Below are 21,727 nucleotides of genomic sequence, written 5' to 3' on the forward strand. Positions count from 1 at the left end.
TGGATGAAACGTCTTTTTACGAAAGAAAAAAGAACCGCATAGTCGCACCGACGACAAAAAGCTATGACCTCGTCTGACATTTTCATTTCTGCGGCAACCGGGCGGCTCCTGTGTGGGTTTGCTACAGAAACGCAGCAAATCTGATCAATATGAAACATGTAATATAATGAATATACATTCCAGACATTCTGTATAACAACTTGTTAATGTCCATTCTCGCCAATCAGAAACAAGTATTCAACAATGCTGTGGTATAACATACAATATAATACATACCTACTAGATATATACTGATTAACAGTGTGTGTATTCATACCTAATATATTCTGTTAATATGTAATATACTCTCTTAATAACCTCGGCTCTGAATCATTTCTCTAATAGCTCTTTAGAGACGTTTGCCTCTACGGACCTCCTCGGCAGTCCACTGAGCTGTGTCAATCAGAATAAAATAGTCCCAGTCAGTATAATTCCTCTACCCTTAAGATACCACTATGTAACACTTGACAATCTCCAGCCTGATTGTGTGAGACTGCTCTGCAATTTAACAACTCTATGTTGTAGGGGCAACCAGCTACGGGCCAAGAATGGCTACATCTGCTTACGAGGACTTAAAGAGCAATTCTCCCTTTTCTCTCTTCTAACTCCTACTGGTTGAGCCACTGTCTCCCTGTCTTCACTGGCAATTACAGGTAGATGTTGCCTTTGTTAGTCTGACAGTGGTTCAAATGAAGGACAGGAGCTGTGCTCTCACTCACTGGGTGAGATGGGGACACAGGACATGGTGGTCGTGTAGGGTTAAAGGAGGATGTGGAAGGGTGAAGAGAGAAGCCTTCGGATCCATCTTAGCAAGATGTCACTGGATACAATTTTCCAAAATGTCCGACTCTACCTGCGGAGGGAGGGAATGAAATTGCGTCATTCTAAGGGACAATCAAACACTATGAAATAAGAACATGTTACTGTACATACACTTCTCTCAAACATGTTTATTTGTTTGAATAACTACTTAAGTACATTACGTCCAATATATCCTACTGTAGTGCCAAGAGCAAAAGTTCTGTGAGAGAAAATTTGGCAAAGCAGTGCCACCTATTGGTAGACAGTCTGACTGACACACTGACTTACTCTCTAACACAGGTAAATTCTCTTTGTGACAATAATTTCAAATAATGAGAAAAATACAATCAATGAGTTAAATAAAGAATCAAGTTTTGGCCGTGTCTGTTTAGCTGTCAGATATAAATAGACGTTGATGAATGTGAATAATGTGAAACAGGGTGAGTCTTTACAGAAAGGAAAGAAGAGCCATTTGAAGACATTTTTCACAACTTCACACACTAATGAATTATGTATTTATCTGCGGTTCAAGTTACAAGTCCATATTAATAATACACTTCAGTTGGATCTGTAAATATCGTTTTTACCGCAATACTGCAATCTCAAACTAAATTCTGCTTTTGAACACACATATGGTGTGTACGCAGGTGCAGAGAAAAGCCATATACTGATAAACCACATCAACATGTCTACCAACTCAAACGAGTTCCCAATCCCCTTTCATCATTCTAAATGAAATATCATCAACGTGTGAGAAAGATCATTTCAAACGCAGAAAAGCAGAGACAGATTGACTAAAGCAATCTGGGAATCTAGGGGAGAAACAAGATGAGCACATAGAATAGCAGCTACACCGACACAGACATGTGGACAACATGTCTCCCTCAACATGTCTCCTCTGATGGTTCAGTTGTTGATTAAACACACACACAGACACAGGCACACAAGGACACGCAAATACATGCATATACACACAAATACAGGTACAGGGACACAAAAGGACGGTATCTTCCTCTATCCAAAGTTCCAGTGCATCTTGGCGGCAGAGGCACTAAACAAAACACAAAGGTTTAAAAATCACAAAGGAATCAAACTTAGCCTTTTTCAACACTCCATCTTCATTCACCATCATTTGCGGCAAATAAAATAGAAGGCGGCAATGCCTGCATTTCCCCTCCTTTTCTCTCTCTTTGTCCCCCCCTCTCTTCTCTGTCTTTGCTCTACGGCGGCTGGGTCTGATGGCTGACTGGCTACTGGGACCAGACTGAAAGCCCAACGGCAGGTATGTTACAGACAATAGTATTGATTCTATTATCCTGCATGCTCTACTCTCTACCTACCTCCCCCACCGCCACCAGCACAGTCACCTCAGCCTCTGTCTTCTCCCTCCATCAATCTGTGTCACCCGGGAACACAAACACACATATACACTAAAACACACAGACATATGAACTTATATATGTTTGCATGCATATGCGCACCCCCCCCCCAAACAACACACACTGTCTTACACACACACAGACTGTCTTCTCACTTTCCGCCTCCTTCTTGCTCTCATGGTCTCATTCTCCAGTCTCCTCTCTCTGCTCTGAGCATCCCTCCCACTTCTACATGCCTTGTCCCCAATCTCTCTTTCTCTCTCTCTCTCTCGTTTTTCGAATATCACGTCTCCACTTACCCACCCAGCCCCCTCTTTGCAGTCTGTGGGCTCTGTGCTGGTGTGTGTGTCTGGGAATGAGGAGAAATGTGTGTGTTAGACAGGGGGAGCTTAGAGAGTATCAGAGAGGCTAGGAAGCAGAGGGAATGGAGGGGGAGGGTCAGAATTTCAAACAGGGTGAGAAGGGAAGGTGCACCAAGCCAAAGGAGAGCACATGAACCTGCGATCCTGATATCACCACTGCCTTCCAGGTTTTACACCAATCATCCAGCCATTAATTGCTCTACAGTACAATAAATGGCAGCTTGAATGACAGAGAAAACACCAAATAAACCACCCAGATAGGAGGACCAAATCAATAACGGAGTAACACATGCAGACTACTACAGTATAGCCATTATTCCCATAGAAACTAGCATTAATGGCGGGTAATAACCAAAGGCAGATGCCAGGCTCATGGCAGTCTGCTGGGATATCTGTGTTGCTCTCAGGTCCTCAGAGAGAACATCTTGTTACCTCATTTGTACATATGTGTTTATTGTATAACAGAATCACAGGTCCCCTGAAGGAAATGTTTGATGTGTAAGCATCGTGATTGATCATAAAGTGCTCTAACCTTGTTACACTGTAAAGACTATCATCGATGTGAACAAGTCTTTGAGGGCACGGGAGCATCTAAATCATGTGTGTGCATGAGTGCTTGCTTCCGTATGGGTGTGTGTGTGTGTGTGTGTGTGTGCACATGTACAGTATGCTTGCTGTGTGTGTATAGTCTTGGAGGGAGCGACTGAGTGCATTCTACTTGGGCAAGATTTCTCTTTAGCCTATAAACTACGGTCTAACGATAATAGCTGTTTTGTAATCTTGATTTAGCAGCCAGCAGGTGGCGGTTGAGGAGTGGAGGCATATTGACCAGGAAAACAACAGACATCAACAGACAAAGGAGATCCTATCAGACATCAAAGAGTCCTACATGGGGAGATCATTCATCAGACTGATCCTCTGTATCATTCAGCCAGGCTTTTAATACAGATCTTCACTGGTACCTCTCGTCATTCTGATATAACATCAGACCAAGACCTTATTAAGCAGAGAACTCAACAGCAGCCGAATGGATTATTCCACAAAACACACCAAAACCAGCACCATCATTACCAACGACAACATCATTACCAACGATGCCATCATTACCAACAACGCCATCATTACCAACAACACCATCATTACCAACGGCAACATCATTACCAACGACGACATCATTACCAACGACGACATCATTACCAACGATGCCATCATTACCAACAACGCCATCATTACCAACAACGCCATCATTACCAACAACACCATCATTACCAACGACAACACCATTACCAACGAAAACATCATTACCAACGACGCCATCATTACCAACGACGCCATCATTACCAACGACGCCATCATTACCAACGACGCCATCATTACCAACGACGCCATCATTACCAACGACGCCATCATTACCAACGACGCCATCATTACCAACGACGCCATCATTACCAACGATGCCATCATTACCAACGACGCCATCATTACCAACGATGCCATCATTACCAACGACGCCATCATTACCAACGACGCCATCATTACCAACGACACCATCAACACCATTTACGCCATCATTACCATCAACACCATCATTACCAACCACACCATCATTACCATCAACACCATCATTACCAACAACACCATCTACACCATCATTACCAACCACACCATCATTACCCTCAACACCATCATTACCAACCACACCATCTACACCATCATTACCAACCACACCATCATTACCACGACACCATCATTACCATCAACACCATCATTACCAACGACACCATCATTACCATCAACACCATCATTACCAACGACACCATCAATACCAACGACACCATCATTACCATCGACACCATCATTACCAACGACACCATCATTACCATGACACCATCATTACCATAAACACCATCCTTACCAACAACACCATCATTACCAACGACACCATCATTACCAACGACACCATCAATACCAGACAGACAAATCCGGTGCAATCTTTTTCTGAAAGTAGGTTAGAATGAATATAAAGGGAGAACATTATTTTCAAGCTCACAGCTACTCGCCTGGCAGAGTCAGTGCCAGCATACCTTCCTGTATCTGTTTCTGAGCCTACCACTCCAGGCTGGAAGCTATCTCTGAGACATTTGCACTTAAATAGCAAGAGCCACTCGTGGTGCTGGGGCTTTGAGACAGAGACACACACAGATATGCTGTCCTAGACAGGTGCATCTGCCGGCGGCTCTGCACCGCATCACTCCGCACAAAGAGTGTTCCAGAAGATGTGACGTCATTGGTCTGAGTCGGTCCATCCCCCCCTCTCAAGTCTGGGCTCTTCTAACTAGCATGTTGCACTGTATATGTTTGGATCATACAGATCACATAGATGCCTGTACAGCTGGCTGTGTGTGTGTGTGTGTGTGTGTGTGTGTGTGTGTGTGTGTGTGTGTGTGTGTGTGTGTGTGTGTGTGTGTGTGTGTGTGTGTGTGTGTGTGTGTGTGTGTGTGTGTGTGTGTGTGTGTGTGTGTGTGTGAGTGGCTCTTGCTATTTAAGTGCAAATGTCTCAGAGATAGCTTCCAGCCTGGAGTGGTAGGCTCAGAAACAGATACAGGAAGGTATGCTGGCACTGACTCTGCCAGGCGAGTAGCTGTGAGCTTGAAAATAATGTTCTCCCTTTATATTCATTCTAACCTACTTTCAGAAAAAGATTGCACCGGATTTGTCTGTCTGGTATTGATGGTGTCGTTGGTAATGATGGTGTCGTTGGTAATGATGGTGTTGTTGGTAAGGATGGTGTTTATGGTAATGATGGTGTCATGGTAATGATGGTGTTGTTGGTAATGATGGTGTCGTTGGTAATGATGGTGTCGATGGTAATGATGGTGTCGTTGGTATTGATGGTGTCGTTGGTAATGATGGTGTTGATGGTAATGATGGTGTCGTTGGTAATGATGGTGTTGATGGTAATGATGGTGTCGTGGTAATGATGGTGTGGTTGGTAATGATGGTGTAGATGGTGTGGTTGGTAATGATGGTGTTGAGGGTAATGATGGTGTGGTTGGTAATGATGGTGTAGATGGTGTTGTTGGTAATGATGGTGTTGATGGTAATGATGGTGTGGTTGGTAATGATGGTGTTGATGGTAATGATGGCGTAAATGGTGTTGATGGTGTCGTTGGTAATGATGGCGTCGTTGGTAATGATGGCGTCGTTGGTAATGATGGCGTCGTTGGTAATGATGGCGTGCGTGCGTGCATGCGTGCGTGCGTGCGTGCGTGCGTGCGTGCGTGCGTGCGTGCGTGCGTGCGTGCGTGCGCGTGCGTGCGCGCGTGTAGGCAAGCTGCATTATCTACCCTGACTACCAATGGGCTCTGATCAGCCATGTGGATAAAATACCCACTGATCCAATCAGTGATATCCAGATCTCTCTCTGCCACAATGATGGAGATACAGAGACAAAGAAAGAAATGGCAGCTCCTTGTCCTGACTAAAAAGACAGAGGATACAACAATTACAGAGACAAGATCACAGAAGGAGAGAGAGGGAGAAAACGCAACCTTCCACGCTCGACACGTCAGGCATTTGACAACGGTGCATCTGTCTGGGACGGCAGCAGGAGAAAGGCGTTGTGGGTATGATAAAGAACAGCGCCGAATCAGCAGAATTCTGATATATGCCCCCTTTTGTCCCTTCCAGGAGAGGAGAGGAGCCACAACGCAATGCGGATGCCTGTTGTCTTAGCTACTATCCCAGACACACTGGGGGGACGAGAGGAGGCAGGGGGGAGGGAGGGGGAGGTTGGTTGCGTTAGCGTGAAGGGGGGATGCAGCAGGAGAGGAGGGGGGCTTCTGGGAGGGTGGTGAGGGGTTGGCTGTTCGCAGGCAACTGATATATTTATCTGACTGTGACTGCAAACCTCAGGAAAACGGAACACAAAGAGTACATGTTCTGGAGTGATATGAGAGACAAGAACACAGACGAGAGAGCCATAGACATGGATCATGTTACACAGAATGAATGTGGGTGCATGACACCCAGTTACATAGCTAGAATGATTAGGTATTGGAATGTTATATGATATTGTTACCCTGTATGAAAGTAAAGGAGGGAGAGGAGAGACTAGAATAATGTTACCACTGTGCAGGATGGCAGGCATTAGTGAATTCTCTATTATTTCAGACGAGCGGGCAAATTCTGGGTATCATCGATCAGAACCACAGAGCCAGAGGAAACAGCGCAAAGGCTGCAGAACAATGACAGTCTAGTAACGACTGAAAATGACCGCTTGTACTAGTTTTAGCCAGTAGAATCCAGTCAAATGGCTGCAGTAAAGAGGGAATGCAGTATAGAGGTGTGTTATTGTGTGGAGTATGATACAGTATGATATTGGATCTGAAGGTTTAGTTAAGGACTTTAAGAGGCACCTATAGAGGGAGAGCTCTGGGACAGTATTTTGGCCTTCAAGGAAAGGTAGTCTACAGTAAGTGCACTGTGCAGTGTACAGTACATAGTACAACTTACTGACCCAGAGTAGTGACATGTAATAACACAGGGCTGTAGTGCCTTGATTCAAAGGGGTTGAAATGCGAAAGACACCTTTCAGTTGAATGTATTCAGTTGTACAACTGACTAGGTATCCCCTTAACTCCCTGATGCCTGGACATGGAGTTCATTGATGCTGTACTGTAGGTACTAGACACATGCTGTTAAAATAGACTGATCTGAATGATACTAGTAGAAGCAAAAGAGACCAGACAGGAGGCAGCTCTTGCATTCAAATGAATCCAACTCAACTCAACCTTCCGCGACAGAAAAAAAAGCTTGTGGATCACATAATGAAAAATGTTCTCCATGCACAGTTCAGTTACGTTGTGTGTTCTTCAAATGTTGCAAATTTTGTCTTGTGTGACCTAAACTAGCCTCTGTGTCGTCTTGTGTGTGACCTAAACTAGCCTCTGTGTTGTCTTGTTAGTGACCTAAACTAGCCTCTGTGTTGTCTTGTTAGTGACCTAAACTAGCCTCTGTGTTGTCTTGTGTGACCTAAACTAGCCTCTGTGTCATCTTGTGTGTGACCTAAACTAGCCTCTGTGTTGTCTTGTTAGTGACCTAAACTAGCCTCTGTGTTGTCTTGTGTGACCTAAACTAGCCTCTGTGTCATCTTGTGTGTGACCTAAACTAGCCTCTGTGTTGTCTTGTTAGTGACCTAAACTAGCCTCTGTGTTGTCTTGTTAGTGACCTAAACTAGCCTCTGTGTTGTCTTGTGTGACCTAAACTAGCCTCTGTGTCATCTTGTGTGACCTAAACTAGCCTCTGTGTTGTCTTGTTAGTGACCTAAACTAGCCTCTGTGTTGTCTTGTTAGTGACCTAAACTAGCCTCTGTGCTGTCTTGTTAGTGACCTAAACTAGCCTCTGTGCTGTCTTGTTAGTGACCTAAACTAGCCTCTGTGTTGTCTTGTTAGTGACCTAAACTAGCCTCTGTGTTGTCTTGTTAGTGACCTAAACTAGCCTCTGTGTTGTCTTGTTAGTGACCTAAACTAGCCTCTGTGCTGTCTTGTTAGTGACCTAAACTAGCCTCTGTGTTGTCTTGTGTGTGACCTAAACTAGCCTCTGTGTTGTCTTGTGTGACCTAAACTAGCCTCTGTGTTGTCTTGTGTGTGACCTAAACTAGCCTCTGTGTCATCTTGTGTGTGACCTAAACTAGCCTCTGTGTTGTCTTGTTAGTGACCTAAACTAGCCTCTGTGTTGTCTTGTTAGTGACCTAAACTAGCCTCTGTGCTGTCTTGTTAGTGACCTAAACTAGCCTCTGTGTTGTCTTGTTAGTGACCTAAACTAGCCTCTGTGCTGTCTTGTTAGTGACCTAAACTAGCCTCTGTGTTGTCTTGTTAGTGACCTAAACTAGCCTCTGTGTCATCTTGTGTGTGACCTAAACTAGCCTCTGTGTCATCTTGTTAGTGACCTAAACGAGCCTCTGTGTTGTCTTGTTAGTGACCTAAACTAGCCTCTGTGTTGTCTTGTTAGTGACCTAAACTAGCCTCTGTGCTGTCTTGTTAGTGACCTAAACTAGCCTCTGTGTTGTCTTGTTAGTGACCTAAACTAGCCTCTGTGTCATCTTGTGTAGTGACCTAAACTAGCCTCTGTGTGCTGTGTGCCACTCCTCTGTGTCACGGTGACCTAAACGAGCCTCTGTGTTGTCTTGTTAGTGACCTAAACTAGCCTCTGTGTTGTCTTGTTAGTGACCTAAACTAGCCTCTGTGCTGTCTTGTTAGTGACCTAAACTAGCCTCTGTGCTGTCTTGTTAGTGACCTAAACTAGCCTCTGTGTTGTCTTGTTAGTGACCTAAACTAGCCTCTGTGCTGTCTTGTTAGTGACCTAAACTAGCCTCTGTGCTGTCTTGTTAGTGACCTAAACTAGCCTCTGTGCTTTCTTGTTAGTGACCTAAACTAGCCTCTGTGTTGTCTTGTTAGTGACCTAAACTAGCCTCTGTGCTGTCTTGTTAGTGACCTAAACTAGCCTCTGTGCTGTCTTGTTAGTGACCTAAACTAGCCTCTGTGCTGTCTTGTTAGTGACCTAAACTAGCCTCTGTGCTGTCTTGTTAGTGACCTAAACTAGCCTCTGTGTCATCTTGTGTGTGACCTAAACTAGCCTCTGTGTTGTCTTGTTAGTGACCTAAACTAGCCTCTGTGCTGTCTTGTTAGTGACCTAAACTAGCCTCTGTGTTGTCTTGTTAGTGACCTAAACTAGCCTCTGTGTTGTCTTGTTAGTGACCTAAACTAGCCTCTGTGCTGTCTTGTTAGTGACCTAAACTAGCCTCTGTGTTGTCTTGTTAGTGACCTAAACTAACCTCTGTGTTGTCTTGTTAGTGACCTAAACTAGCCTCTGTGCTGTCTTGTTAGTGACCTAAACTAGCCTCTGTGTTGTCTTGTTAGTGACCTAAACTAGCCTCTGTGCTGTCTTGTTAGTGACCTAAACTAGCCTCTGTGTCGTCTTGTTAGTGACCTAAACTAGCCTCTGTGTCGTCTTGTTAGTGACCTAAACTAGCCTCTGTGCTGTCTTGTTAGTGACCTAAACTAGCCTCTGTGCTGTCTTGTTAGTGACCTAAACTAGCCTCTGTGTTGTCTTGTTAGTGACCTAAACTAGCCTCTGTGCTGTCTTGTTAGTGACCTAAACTAGCCTCTGTGCTGTCTTGTTAGTGACCTAAACTAGCCTCTGTGTTGTGTCATGTCCTTTCACTGACAGTCCTATACTTACCACAGTGTTGGCTTGGTGGTGTGACTCCAGGGGTGCTTACTGTAGGTTGTGGTGACACCGCGGGGAAAGCTAGAAGGTTGTACAGTTATCTCCGGGCTGTTTATTATGTGAAACCATACAACCAACTACCTCACACCGCAGCACACTCTGTAGTAGCACTCCCTCTGCCACGTCTTCACCAGCCGGCCAGGTGTCTGTCTGTCTGTCTGGTCTGTCTCTCTGTCTGTCTCTCTGGTTTGTTTGTCTGTCTGTCTTATCTGTCTGTCTGTCTCTCTAGGTCTGTCGGTCTTATCTGTCTGTCTGTCTCTCTCTGTCTCGGTCTGTCTGTCTTATCTGTCTGTCGGTCTGGTCTGTTTGTCTGTCTGCCTTATCTGTCTGTCTCTCTGTCTTGTCTTGTCTGTCCTGTCTGTCTTGTCTGTCTGTCTATCTGTCTTGTCTGTCTGTCTGTCTGTCTCATCTGTGGGTCTGTCTGTTTGTCTAAATGGTCAAAACAGAATCTGTCTGTTAATAGACATGTCTGGTGATGATGATAGCATACAATACATACTAGGGGAGTTTAGTCATATAATTTTACAGAAAACACAAACACACACACGCACATCGTTATTATAAATGCCAGGAGAAAACTGTGCACAACTGCTACAACCAACCACTACTGCAATAATTTCTGGGGCACTGTTGCCCTCTTGTGGCGACTGACCTTGCTTTGTCCCCTCTTTCTCTCCACTCCACTCCCTCTCAGCAGCACTCTAACAAGCATCACGCTAGTCTCATAACACAGTACTACCTAACCCACTTCACTACAGAGTGGCCTGAAATATCTATTCTGACCCCATAATGGTTTTAAATGCATTATCTCTTACTGTCAATATACACAATGTGGCTGCATATCCTCTTCTGATAGTTATAATATAAATACATGAATGAAATGTAATGAAATACCACAGTCAAAAATAGCTGTCCTGCATCATTTCTGTGTGCTGTTGTCACAATAGCTTTAGGCAAAATTATAGTTGATGTAGTTATTGAACATTTGATACATTTTAAAGCGCTTACTTCTGCAAATCCAAAATCAGAAAGGTCTTTGAGACGATTCTTGTCATTGTTTCTCTGTGTTTATCAGGAGCCTCTACCCTGAAGGGTTTTAACCAAATGAGTTGACTCATTTAGCTAAATGGATTTCTGCTGTAAACGTTGAATGGGGAGCACAGTGACCTGCTCTAAAATAAATGGGCCTGCAATGACAAAGTCACACTGTGTGTTTGTGCCATGATGGCCTGCTTTCCCACAGTTTGTGAACGGTACTACTACCTGTGCAATTAATACTGACGCATATCGTCAGCCTTGTGGATATAGGTTCAAATCCCTCCAGGTGCCCAGCTGAAGCCATGAAGTGAAGCTGTGAGATTGTAGCTATGCGACTGTAGCTCTGCGACAGATTGTTTGTGTCTCTCTCTGCCTTTAAAAAGCAGTCTGTCTGTGTTTGTATGGCGTGTGGAGTTTGGGAAGGCTGCTTGCGAGGGTTATCATCGTGCCAGCCAAAAGTTGTCAGATGATATTAGCAAGAAGGAAACAAATAAAGATCAGTGACCGTGTTTTTCCCCACCTATCTTTTTGCAGACCTTTCTTCAAACTATAGCTAGCTATCCGTGGATGAGGCTGGTGTCTGAACGGAGAGAGCGAGATAGACCCAGACACATCCATCCTCAGAACACTCCCTCAGCCAATCAGATGATGGCAGGGTTACCATGGCTATACCAGCGGAACCATTCAAACGTTGCCAGGTGGAATTTTTCTCTTCCCCCTCCGTCCTCTTCCCTTCACGCCCCTCCCCTCTTTTGGACTGTGCTCAAATTCCTAATCCCACCATGTCTGGTTCTCTCCCCTTCTCCTTTCCACCATCACCCTCTCTCATTACTCTCTCCTGTCCCAAAGTGCTCGCCACCGTGCCCCTCCCTCTCTCCACTCAGCTGACTTTTTCTCCTCGCCCGCCCTCGTCACTCCTCGTTTCCCGCCTCTTATCCTTTTGTCCCCCTCTCTCTATGTACCCACCTCCTTCCTCTTCCCCCTCCTCTTCCTCTGCTCGGGTTCCCCGCCTGCAATCTTTTTCACAGTCAAATCAAGCAGGAATGCAGCGTGGTTGTGCCATTATCGGCTATCCCACTCTCTCTTTCTCTCGTCATCTCTCTCTCTCTCTCTCGTCGTCTCTCTCTCTTTCCTCAGCAGGTCTGTCTGTGTGTCTGGGGGCCTGAGGCAATTCCCCAAAGAGAGCTGGCCAACTTTAAGTGTCTGTGCTGGGGCAGGTGTGTGCCCCTAGAAGGTTGTCGCAGCCTACATAGTATTCTGCCAGCAATGGACTCCTAAACCCTCACAGACCTATACCACACTATTACGTACAGTACTTTGTCAGTTTCCATCTCCCAATTCACCCCTTCACTTCAAAACCCTCTGATCATCGTAGCTATCCTTCAGTGCATCCAGAGGATGTATGAATAGGAGAGATATTTTGTGGTGAATGCAGCTAGCGCAGTCGGATGGAGAGACTGTAAAAATGGTTGATGAAGTGAAGACAGGCTACTGGGCAGTGTCTGGTCTGCTGGAAATCAATCTCTAAAATATTATTCACAGCGTGTACTATTTCCTTGACGTTTAATGAATGGATACATTACTGGACGAGGGTTGAAATTCAAACATCCGTGTTAGACTTTATACGGTAAATAATTAATTAATTAAAATCCACTAATGCCACTCCTTGATTACTGCGTAAAAGACCATCAGATGGGACTAATTTAGCTATGGCATTTAAAATCGCCATGGTAATGCCATGCCGTGCAGACGGGTAGAGCTCCAATCTGCTGGAATATGCATTTGATTCTCAAGCTGAGAGCCGCGTTGCTGTAACACACATTCATCTGCCCAACGCCAACCTTGTACGTACGCCAACCAAAGTGGCAAAATGAGCGTTGCCATGGGAACCTCTTCCCTGGAAACCCCTGGCTGCTTGGCAATGCGCCAAACCAATGGTTGCTAGGGCACAGCTGTCAATCTCTGCCCGGGCCAGGCTGGTGTGCCAGGCGTGCCCCTGGCCCCTCCCAGTCGGGGTGCCTTACATTACGTGATGTGGAAATGGAATTTCTGACATTTACACAAAGTGTGCTTCAGAGGCTGGAGGTTTGTAGGGTTTTAGTGAACGAGTGGACAGCCATGGGTAACAGCATTCATATACACTACACTACCGGCTAACATACACACTACACTGCACTGTACACTACAGGCTAATAACCTTCTCTAGGTTTCTCTACTCAAATGTGGAGTTTGAAATTTCAACCAAATGTTGTAATAGCGTCTTTGATATAAATACACTACATTTAAAAAATACATATTAAAAGAGCAATCTTTTTTAATTGCAGGCAGAGTATTGAGAAGAAAATAGTCATAGCGCTAGTCATGGCTATTTGTTGTACATGGACTACAGTGGGGAGAACAAGTATTTGATACACTGCCGATTTTGCAGGTTTTCCTACTTACAAAGCATGTAGAGGTCTGTAATTTGTATCATAGGTACACTTCAACTGTGAGAGACGTAATCTAAAACAAAAATCCAGAAAATCACATTGTATGATTTTTAAGTAATTAATTAGCATTTTATTGCATGACATAAGTATTTGATCACTTACCAACCAGTAAGAATTCCGGCTCTCACAGACCTGTTAGTTTTTCTTTAAGAAGCCCTCCTGTTCTCCACTCATTACCTGTATTAACTGCACCTGTTTGAACTCGTTACCTGTATAAAAGACACCTGTCCACACACTCAATCAAACAGACTCCAACCTCTCCACAATGGCCAAGACCAGAGAGCTGTGTAGGGACATCAAGGATAAAATTGTAGACCTGCACAAGGCTGGGATGGGCTACAGGACAATAGGGAAGCAGCTTGGTGAGAAGGCAACAACTGTTGGCGCAATTATTAGAAAATGGAAGCAGTTCAAGATGATGGTCAATCACCCTCGGTCTGGGGCTCCATGCAAGATCTCACCTCGTGGGGCATCAATGATCATGAGGAAGGTGAGGGATCAGCCCAGAACTACACGGCAGGACCTGGTCAATGACCTGAAGAGAGCTGGGACCACAGTCTCAAAGAAAACCATTAGTAACACACTACGCCGTCATGGATTAAAATCCTGCAGCGCACGCAAGGTCCCCCTGCTCAAGCCAGCGCATGTCCAGGCCCGTCTGAAGTTTGCCAATGACCATCTGGATGATCCAGAGGAGGAATGGGAGAAGGTCATGTGGTCTGATGAGACAAAAATATAGCTTTTTGGTCTAAACTCCACTCGCAGTGTTTGGAGGAAGAAGAAGGATGAGTACAACCCCAAGAACACCATCCCAACCGTGAAGCATGGAGATGGAAACATCATTCTTTGGGGATGCTTTTCTGCAAAGGGGACAGGACGACTACACCGTATTGAGGGGAGGGTGGATGGGGCCATGTATCGCAAGATCTTGGCCAACAGCCTCCTTCCCTCAGTAAGAGCATTGAAGATGGGTCGTGGCTGGGTCTTCCAGCATGACAACGACCCAAAACACACAGCCAGGGCAACTAAGGAGTGGCTCCGTAAGAAGCATCTCAAGGTCCTGGAGTGGCCTAGCCAGTCTCCAGACCTGAACCCAATAGAAAATCTTTGGAGGGAGCTGAAAGTCCGTATTGCCCAGCGACAGCCCCGAAACCTGAAGGATCTGGAGAAGGTCTGTATGGAGGAGTGGGCCAAAATCCCTGCTGCAGTGTGTGCAAACCTGGTCAAGAACTACAGGAAACGTATGATCTCTGTAATTGCAAACAAAGGTTTCTGTACCAAATATTAAGTTCTGCTTTTCTGATGTATCAAATACTTGTCATGCAATAAAATGCAAATTAATTACTTAAAAATCATACAATGTGATTTTCTGGATTTTTGTTTTAGATTACGTGTCTCACAGTTGAAGTGTACCTATGATAAAAATTACAGACCTCTACATGCTTTGTAAGTAGGACAACCTGAAAAATCGGCAGTGTATCAAATACTTGTTCTCCCCACTGTATATACGGCTATGGTAAAAACCATAGAATCCAGGAGTCTATTTGTTGTACATGGACTATATACGGCTATGGTAAAAACCATAGAATCCAGGAGTCTATTTGTTGTACATGGACTATATACAGCTATGGTAAAAACCATAGAATCCAGGAGTCTATTTGTTGTACATGGACTATATACGGCTATGGTAAAAACCATAGAATCCAGGAGTCTATTTGTTGTACATGGACTATATACGGCTATGGTAAAAACCATAGAATCCAGGAGTCTATTTGTTGTACATGGACTATATACGGCTATGGTAAAAACCATAGAATCCATGAGTCTATTTGTTGTACATGGACTATATACAGCTATGGTAAAAACCATAGAATCCAGGAGTCTATTTGTTGTACATGGACTATATACAGCTATGGTAAAAACCATAGAATCCAGGAGTCTATTTGTTGTACATGGACTATATACGGCTATGGTAAAAACCATAGAATCCAGGAGTCTATTTGTTGTACATGGACTATATACGGCTATGGTAAAAACCATAGAATCCATGAGTCTATTTGTTGTACATGGACTATATACAGCTATGGTAAAAACCATAGAATCCAGGAGTCTATTTGTTGTACATGGACTATATACAGCTATGGTAAAAACCATAGAATCCAGGAGTCTATTTGTTGTACATGGACTATATACGGCTATGGTAAAAACCATAGAATCCAGGAGTCTATTTGTTGTACATGGACTATATACGGCTATGGTAAAAACCATAGAATCCAGGAGTCTATTTGTTGTACATGGATTATATACGGCTATGGTAAAAACCATAGAATCCAGGACTCTCACAAGCAAACTGTAGTCACCACAGCACAATGGGCATGAGTCATGCCAGAAACAGGGAGGTGAAGAGACCTGGTTCTCCAAAAAGCAGATGGGATAGTAGAGCTTTTCTATAGAGGCAGCAAGACAGCTGTCTGTCAGACAGAAAACAGAAGATAAAACAGATTGAGAAACAGGAGATCTAAAACCATAGACTGATGGGTGTTAGAAGGGTTGATGACTACCCAGACCCAGGGTGCAGGGAGTGAGGGATGGAATGATGGATGGATGAATGGATGGAGGTAGAGAGGAGGAGAGGATATTACCTCATGGCTGTTCTGCTGAGGACTAGGAAGACAGGAGAGGGCAGTCAGGTGATTGGTCCAGGTCCCCACACTGAAACACAAAGAGTCACAAGGGCTTAGAGAGAGACGTACTGTAGAGGTGCAGCACTATAGCTGCTGTGGAAAAACACAGTGTTGTTTTCCAGTCATATGATCGATGAGTGAGATATTTCTATATGAATGAGGTAGATATTTCCAGACAACAGATTATAAGTCAACATATGAATTATAACAGCTTCAATTTGATCCAAGTGTCAAGAAAGTAATTGCACAGCTACTTAACGTAATGCACACATTCAAATACCACTGCCAGTGTTTTGAAGTGTGACATTTTAAATGTCACCGTCAATTCTAACTGCTCAGCCTCAGAAGATAGATAAACACATGGTTCAGTACGACACACTACAGTATACATCAGTATTATGATTGAAATGGAAATATGAAATGGGAATTTACCACTGGGAAGTAGTTTACTCTAACTTCCTGAGCTCTGACAGGCTTTCTTTGTCTCAGCATCTGACACGGCATGTTAAACCAACGTGCCATATATGAGGACCAATTTTTAAACGTACACAGATTCGGGCCATGGTGGTGAAACGTTCCATGCCCTATTTTCTATGGGTCAGAAAAAGGTCATTGCTAATGAGGGGAATCAAAAGCAGGCAAACAGCTGCAATTAAAATGATTAAATTACACAATCAATTATCACCATCTACAGTAAATAAACAGGCAAAATAATGAAATGAACAATCATCTATCTACGCTATACTGTATGACCTGTACAAGGAGGTCATAAATACAGCACTATAGATAAGAGTGTAAATTAATCAGAATAAATGTCACATGCAGAACTTCACTCAAATCCACATTCAGCATCTAGAGTGCCTGTCTCATTCAGTTCAAGTGCTTTCATTAATGCATTTCTACAATTTAGCCAGGTTGATGTACTTAATAACTGGGTAATTCAGCACAATGCAAAATGGCAATATTTTATACAGGCTATACAGATTTAATTAGCCACTTGAAGATTTTTGACAATCATATGCATATACGAAAGTACCACTCAGTGAATGACATGGGTCGTTTTGGTCAAATATATAGGCATTAAAAAAACGGACTTTTCATGGTATTTGAAGTATCAGAAACGTAGTGTGTTGAAATATAATCTGTCTCACACCTCCTCTCCCTCTTTGATCTTTCAGGAAAGCATCTGGGCACACATCTGCACACATGTCCAATCCTTAATATCAAAATAAGCCTCACTTTACCGTCTAAACAAACACGTGTCCTTTCTTCCCCATTCTGAATAATTAGAAGACACAGATCTCGGTGTATAAGCTGAGCCTCCTGCTTGTGCTTGATAAATATAACTTCAAACGGCATAGCAGCCAAACGGTTTCAGCTGGCCGGGCCGGGAGGCACAATGACTATAATAACCCCCTCCACCCCCTGGGACACACAGCCTAGTTCACTTACCCTCCTCCCTGAGAGACAGAGAGAGAGAGAGAGAGAGAGGTAGGGAGGGAGAGAAAGAGAGACAGGGAGAGAGGGAGGGAGATAGAGAGAGAAAGAAAGAGAAAGCGAGCGAGCTTTCATGTCTGTGTGCACATGTGTCTTTGTCTCAGTATTCCTCCCTCCCTCCCCCCTCCATGGCTCTCCATCTCCATGTCTGTGTACACAGCGGATGTATAGAGGAACCTTTTGTACCTCGGTTTTAGAGAGGAAATGCGCCCCCCTGCCCCCCTCCTTCGACTCCTCGCTCCTCGCCCCTTGCCTCTTTCCCCCTTCCATTCGCCCCTCAAATGTAATGCCTGACTGACCACAGCACCCCTTCGGGAGGTCAAAGGGCAGACAAAACAGTCTGGTGTCATGGCAACCTGACTGCCACCATCTAGAATGGTTAGGGGATGAGGGGGGAGGGTCAAAGGAGCTGTCAGTCAAACCTTTTTCAATCCCGCCATAGGTTTACAAAGGTTGAGGTGAAACACACACACACGCACTCAAACATGCATGCATAGAGGCTTAGAGTGCACCTGCATCCCCGAAATATTGTAAAGCTTTATAAATCAGTGTCCATTCTACCAAACGTCTTATTTAATACAACTGATTTCTGAATTAGGTTGCAATGTATAACTGTAGACTTACAAGTCTGCAAAATGGTAATTACATAGGTAGTTACTCAGGTATAAAGCTTAGTGTGTTTTACATAGAAAGGTGATGAATGTTCACCACACTGCAGAAGTTAACCTTAACCCTCTTAATACATAAAATGTATGCATGCATGGCTGTAAATCGCTTTGGATAAAAGCGTGTGCTAAATGGTATATATTATGTTATACTATTAATATACAGCCGCTTTCTGACTACTGGACTGTCTGACTACTCCCCTCACACTTTCCCTCAGCAATCTGTGCGTATGTGTGGCTGTGTAAACATCCTATATGAACATGCTGCTTTAGTTGGACCAGTAAATGGGCAAAACATACATCATTTTACATAAAATGCAATCAACATGATTTTACACACAAATTTACGTATGGAGTGTGTTTGTGTCTATGTGTGCGTGTGTGTCAGACTCTCCTGTGTGAGAGGGTCTTTGTGCCTGTTTGCTCATTGCAGTGGCAGTGGGGGAGTTTAGAGGGGAGTGTAGGGAGGAGTTTAGAGCGATAAATGGGAGGCAAATGCATTCAGATCAATAGTTAGCTGAGAAAGGGTGAAAGTGGGGTTGAGAGAAGTGAGGGAGCGAGAGGGAGGGATGGAGGGAGAATGGAGGAAGGGAATAGAGGGCCTGATTAATCATTCCTGTATTGTTATTGACTTTCTGTTAAAGGGGTGACTCAGACCCAGAATTATGTGTGTGTGTGTGTGTGTGTGTGTGTGTGTGTGTGTGTGTGTGTGTGTGTGTGTGTGTGTGTGTGTGTGTGTGCATGTGTGAACAGTATATGTGTGTGCGTACGTGTGCACTGTGCACAGAGTCGGAGAGTACAAAACCATCAATTACAGCCTTGAAAAGCAAGGGCCTTACCACATACTTAAACAGTGTGCGGAATTTAGGGGGGAACCTTGTCTATACATTCCTGTTCTTTGGTGATTTATCCTCCTATAGTATAGTCATCTTGAACAGGTCTAGACAATGCAATAAATATCCTGAAAGACAAAATATCCAATTGCTAAAAATAGAGGTTAAGACATTACATGTTATATTTTTGGACGGTGGGCTGGACAGGAAGTTCCCTGTGAAGGGTTAATGAACAGCTCCTGACGAGCCACCAGACACAACAGAGAGAAGAGAGAAGAGGGGGAAGGAGGAAGTAGAGGAGGAGAGGAGCGGAGGGGAAGGGGAAGTGTTGTATTTCCCAGCCTGACATCTGACCCATTGTCTGGGGTCTGGGAGGTTTGGGAGGGCACGGATAGACACACTGCAGCTGAGCACGGGTCAGCCCTCGTGGAGGGAGGGCCGGGCCTGCCCCTTCCATCACACCTCCCAAAACTCATCCTCTATTAAATACATGTAATCCCCTTTCTCTGTGGGTAAACACACAGATAGACAAACACACACAAATTACACACGCTCCCATACACACAAAAAGCTAAATCTGGGACTGTGATCTTACAGCAGTTTGGCAGAAGTAAGAGTTGGGTTTTCTCAATCAGACGACATCACATAAGATATCGATGTTTGTTGGGCCAGATTTCCAATCAAATCTCTGGAAATAAATCTATTCCCATAGCTATTCTGAAAAGGAAAATGCTGACCATTTTTAACTTACCTCCAAACACACTTTTCAAATTGAATTGTCTGATTGCTTCTTTGAGCCAAGTAGCCATCCAAACGCTACATGGTCAAGCCCTCATGCAATTTTAAATAGTAAAACGTGTAATTGCAATTAATATTGACCTAATTGCTTCTCAATTATGCTATCATAACACAAACGTCTGATTTGACCCAACAGCAACATTACCTCCCAATTAATACCACTTTTACAAAAAAGCCCACAGCCGGAGGAGGGCAGCAGTATAGACGGAATGAAAAGTGCCATTCAACTTTACCTTGAACTTGAACAATGTGCCTGGTGTTTGGGGTCATTTCCTGACCTCTCCTTCTCTCTGAGGAACCTCTGAAGCATGAAGCGACCAACCACAGCCCCTCGTTTCATCTCCCAGCCCTGACCCCCACAGACACTCCTATAGCCCCCCTGCCACCACAACCAACCGCCCAGACACACTCAGGAGGCTTTACTTCACTATTCACAATCAATTACTACAAGGTTGGTTTGCTTTGTCACAATATTGTAGGGGGTATCACAACAGTCTTTTAAATTGGGCATTCTGCAGCCGTGACGGTGGGAACTGGGAGTTAGAACTCAGAAACGGGCCAGCGGCCATGGCAGTCCAGCCAGTCACTATAAGACATGTCTGAGCTATGGAGATATCCAGAGACCCTTACAGTAGTGAGTGCTTACATTTACTTTTTTTCCCATACTGGTCCCCTGTGGGAATGGAACCCACTATCCTGGCGTTGCAAGTGCCATGCTCTACCAACTGAGCAGCACTACCTCCCTGTGCTTCTGACACCATTCTTTCCCTTCCTCTGCCTCTTCGCCTTCCCTCCTTCCTTCCTCCTCTCCACCCTACCTCCCCTCCTCCCTTCCTCTGCCTCTTCACCTCCCCTCCTTCTCTCTTTGTCTGGCACCAGGGCCCATAGCACCAAAGGGTGTTGCTCTGTAAATACGGCCGGCTAACGCCACCGATGGTACTGCAGAGCAGAGCATAGCTGAGCAGAAAACAGGGGTAGACTGTGAAGGCTTGTGAGCCGTGTCAATATGGCAGCCAGACAGCCAGCCAGCAGGCCTGACTCACAGTCACACCACACCAACGCTATACGCCATGAGTTATCTGATAGACAATATCGGCCGCTGCCTGTGTATGCCATGTTTATGGTTGTATATGTTTCTGTGTGCTATCTTAATAATGTTCTGTGTTTGCTTCACAGCCAGCATCTCTGGGAGCTCCCCTAGTCTGTTAGACAGTCTTGTGAAGGACCCGAGATAGTTCTGGAATTTTTGCCTCAGCAGGAAGGTATGCTGGCATGTGACGATCAGCAATATGCATATCAATGTTAGTGGGAGCTGAATCAGTGGTGTCTGACCATGATAGTCCAGCGGGACATGTAAGGTAGATGTCATGTACGCTAGATGATAAGAACAGGTAGAATCTGGTGACATAGACAATGGCCATTCCTCAGGAACCCAGCTCAATAAATCATAGAGTACTAGAAGCCCTGAAAGCAGGAGTGAGAGCTGTACTGCTAGATTTATATAACACACGCATGCGCACCAGCACACACACACACACACCGTCTCCCCGTCTCGCTTCCCTTTCAACCCACCCCCAACACCTCGGGCCTTAGATGTCTGTGAGAGAGGGAGAAGGGGGAGAGGATTAGGATCAGAACTAGAGAAGGGAACAGAGAGAAAGAAAGAAAGTAAGAAAGAAAGAAAGAGGGACGGAGGGAGGGTGGGAGGGGGAGGAAACATGGTGAGACTGAGAAGGATCAGGAGAGAGATAGAAAGAGAGAGAGAGAGAGAGAGAGAGAGAGAGGGAGAGAGATGGAGGGAGGGAGGGTGGGTGGGTGGGGGAGGAGAGAGACAGACATGGTGGAGAGGGAG

The 21,727-nt window shown here is 44.6% G+C and overlaps 1 protein-coding gene across 4 annotated transcripts in view; it reads right to left on the reverse strand.

The window, feature by feature from the left end:
* LOC139572409 (uncharacterized) overlaps positions 1-21,727 on the reverse strand; it is a 38,519-nt gene that overhangs the window by 12,760 nt on the left and 4,032 nt on the right. Inside the window, exons 2-5 of one of the 4 annotated variants that reach the window (XM_071395167.1) lie at positions 16,041-16,110; positions 2,519-2,568; positions 2,177-2,236; positions 759-888 (exon numbers count right to left, since the gene is read on the reverse strand). In XM_071395167.1, the coding sequence (XP_071251268.1) occupies positions 759-844 (86 nt within the window). In that variant the 5' untranslated portion in view covers positions 845-888; positions 2,177-2,236; positions 2,519-2,568; positions 16,041-16,110. Of the gene's footprint in view, positions 1-758; positions 893-952; positions 1,892-2,176; positions 2,237-2,518; positions 2,569-16,040; positions 16,111-21,727 lie in introns of those variants that run through there. The other 3 variants (XM_071395168.1, XR_011674401.1, XR_011674400.1) reach the window with 3 other exon arrangements.

Source organism: Salvelinus alpinus, chromosome 4 (genome assembly GCF_045679555.1).
Source record: "Salvelinus alpinus chromosome 4, SLU_Salpinus.1, whole genome shotgun sequence".
In the NCBI taxonomy this organism is placed as follows: domain Eukaryota; kingdom Metazoa; phylum Chordata; class Actinopteri; order Salmoniformes; family Salmonidae; genus Salvelinus; species Salvelinus alpinus.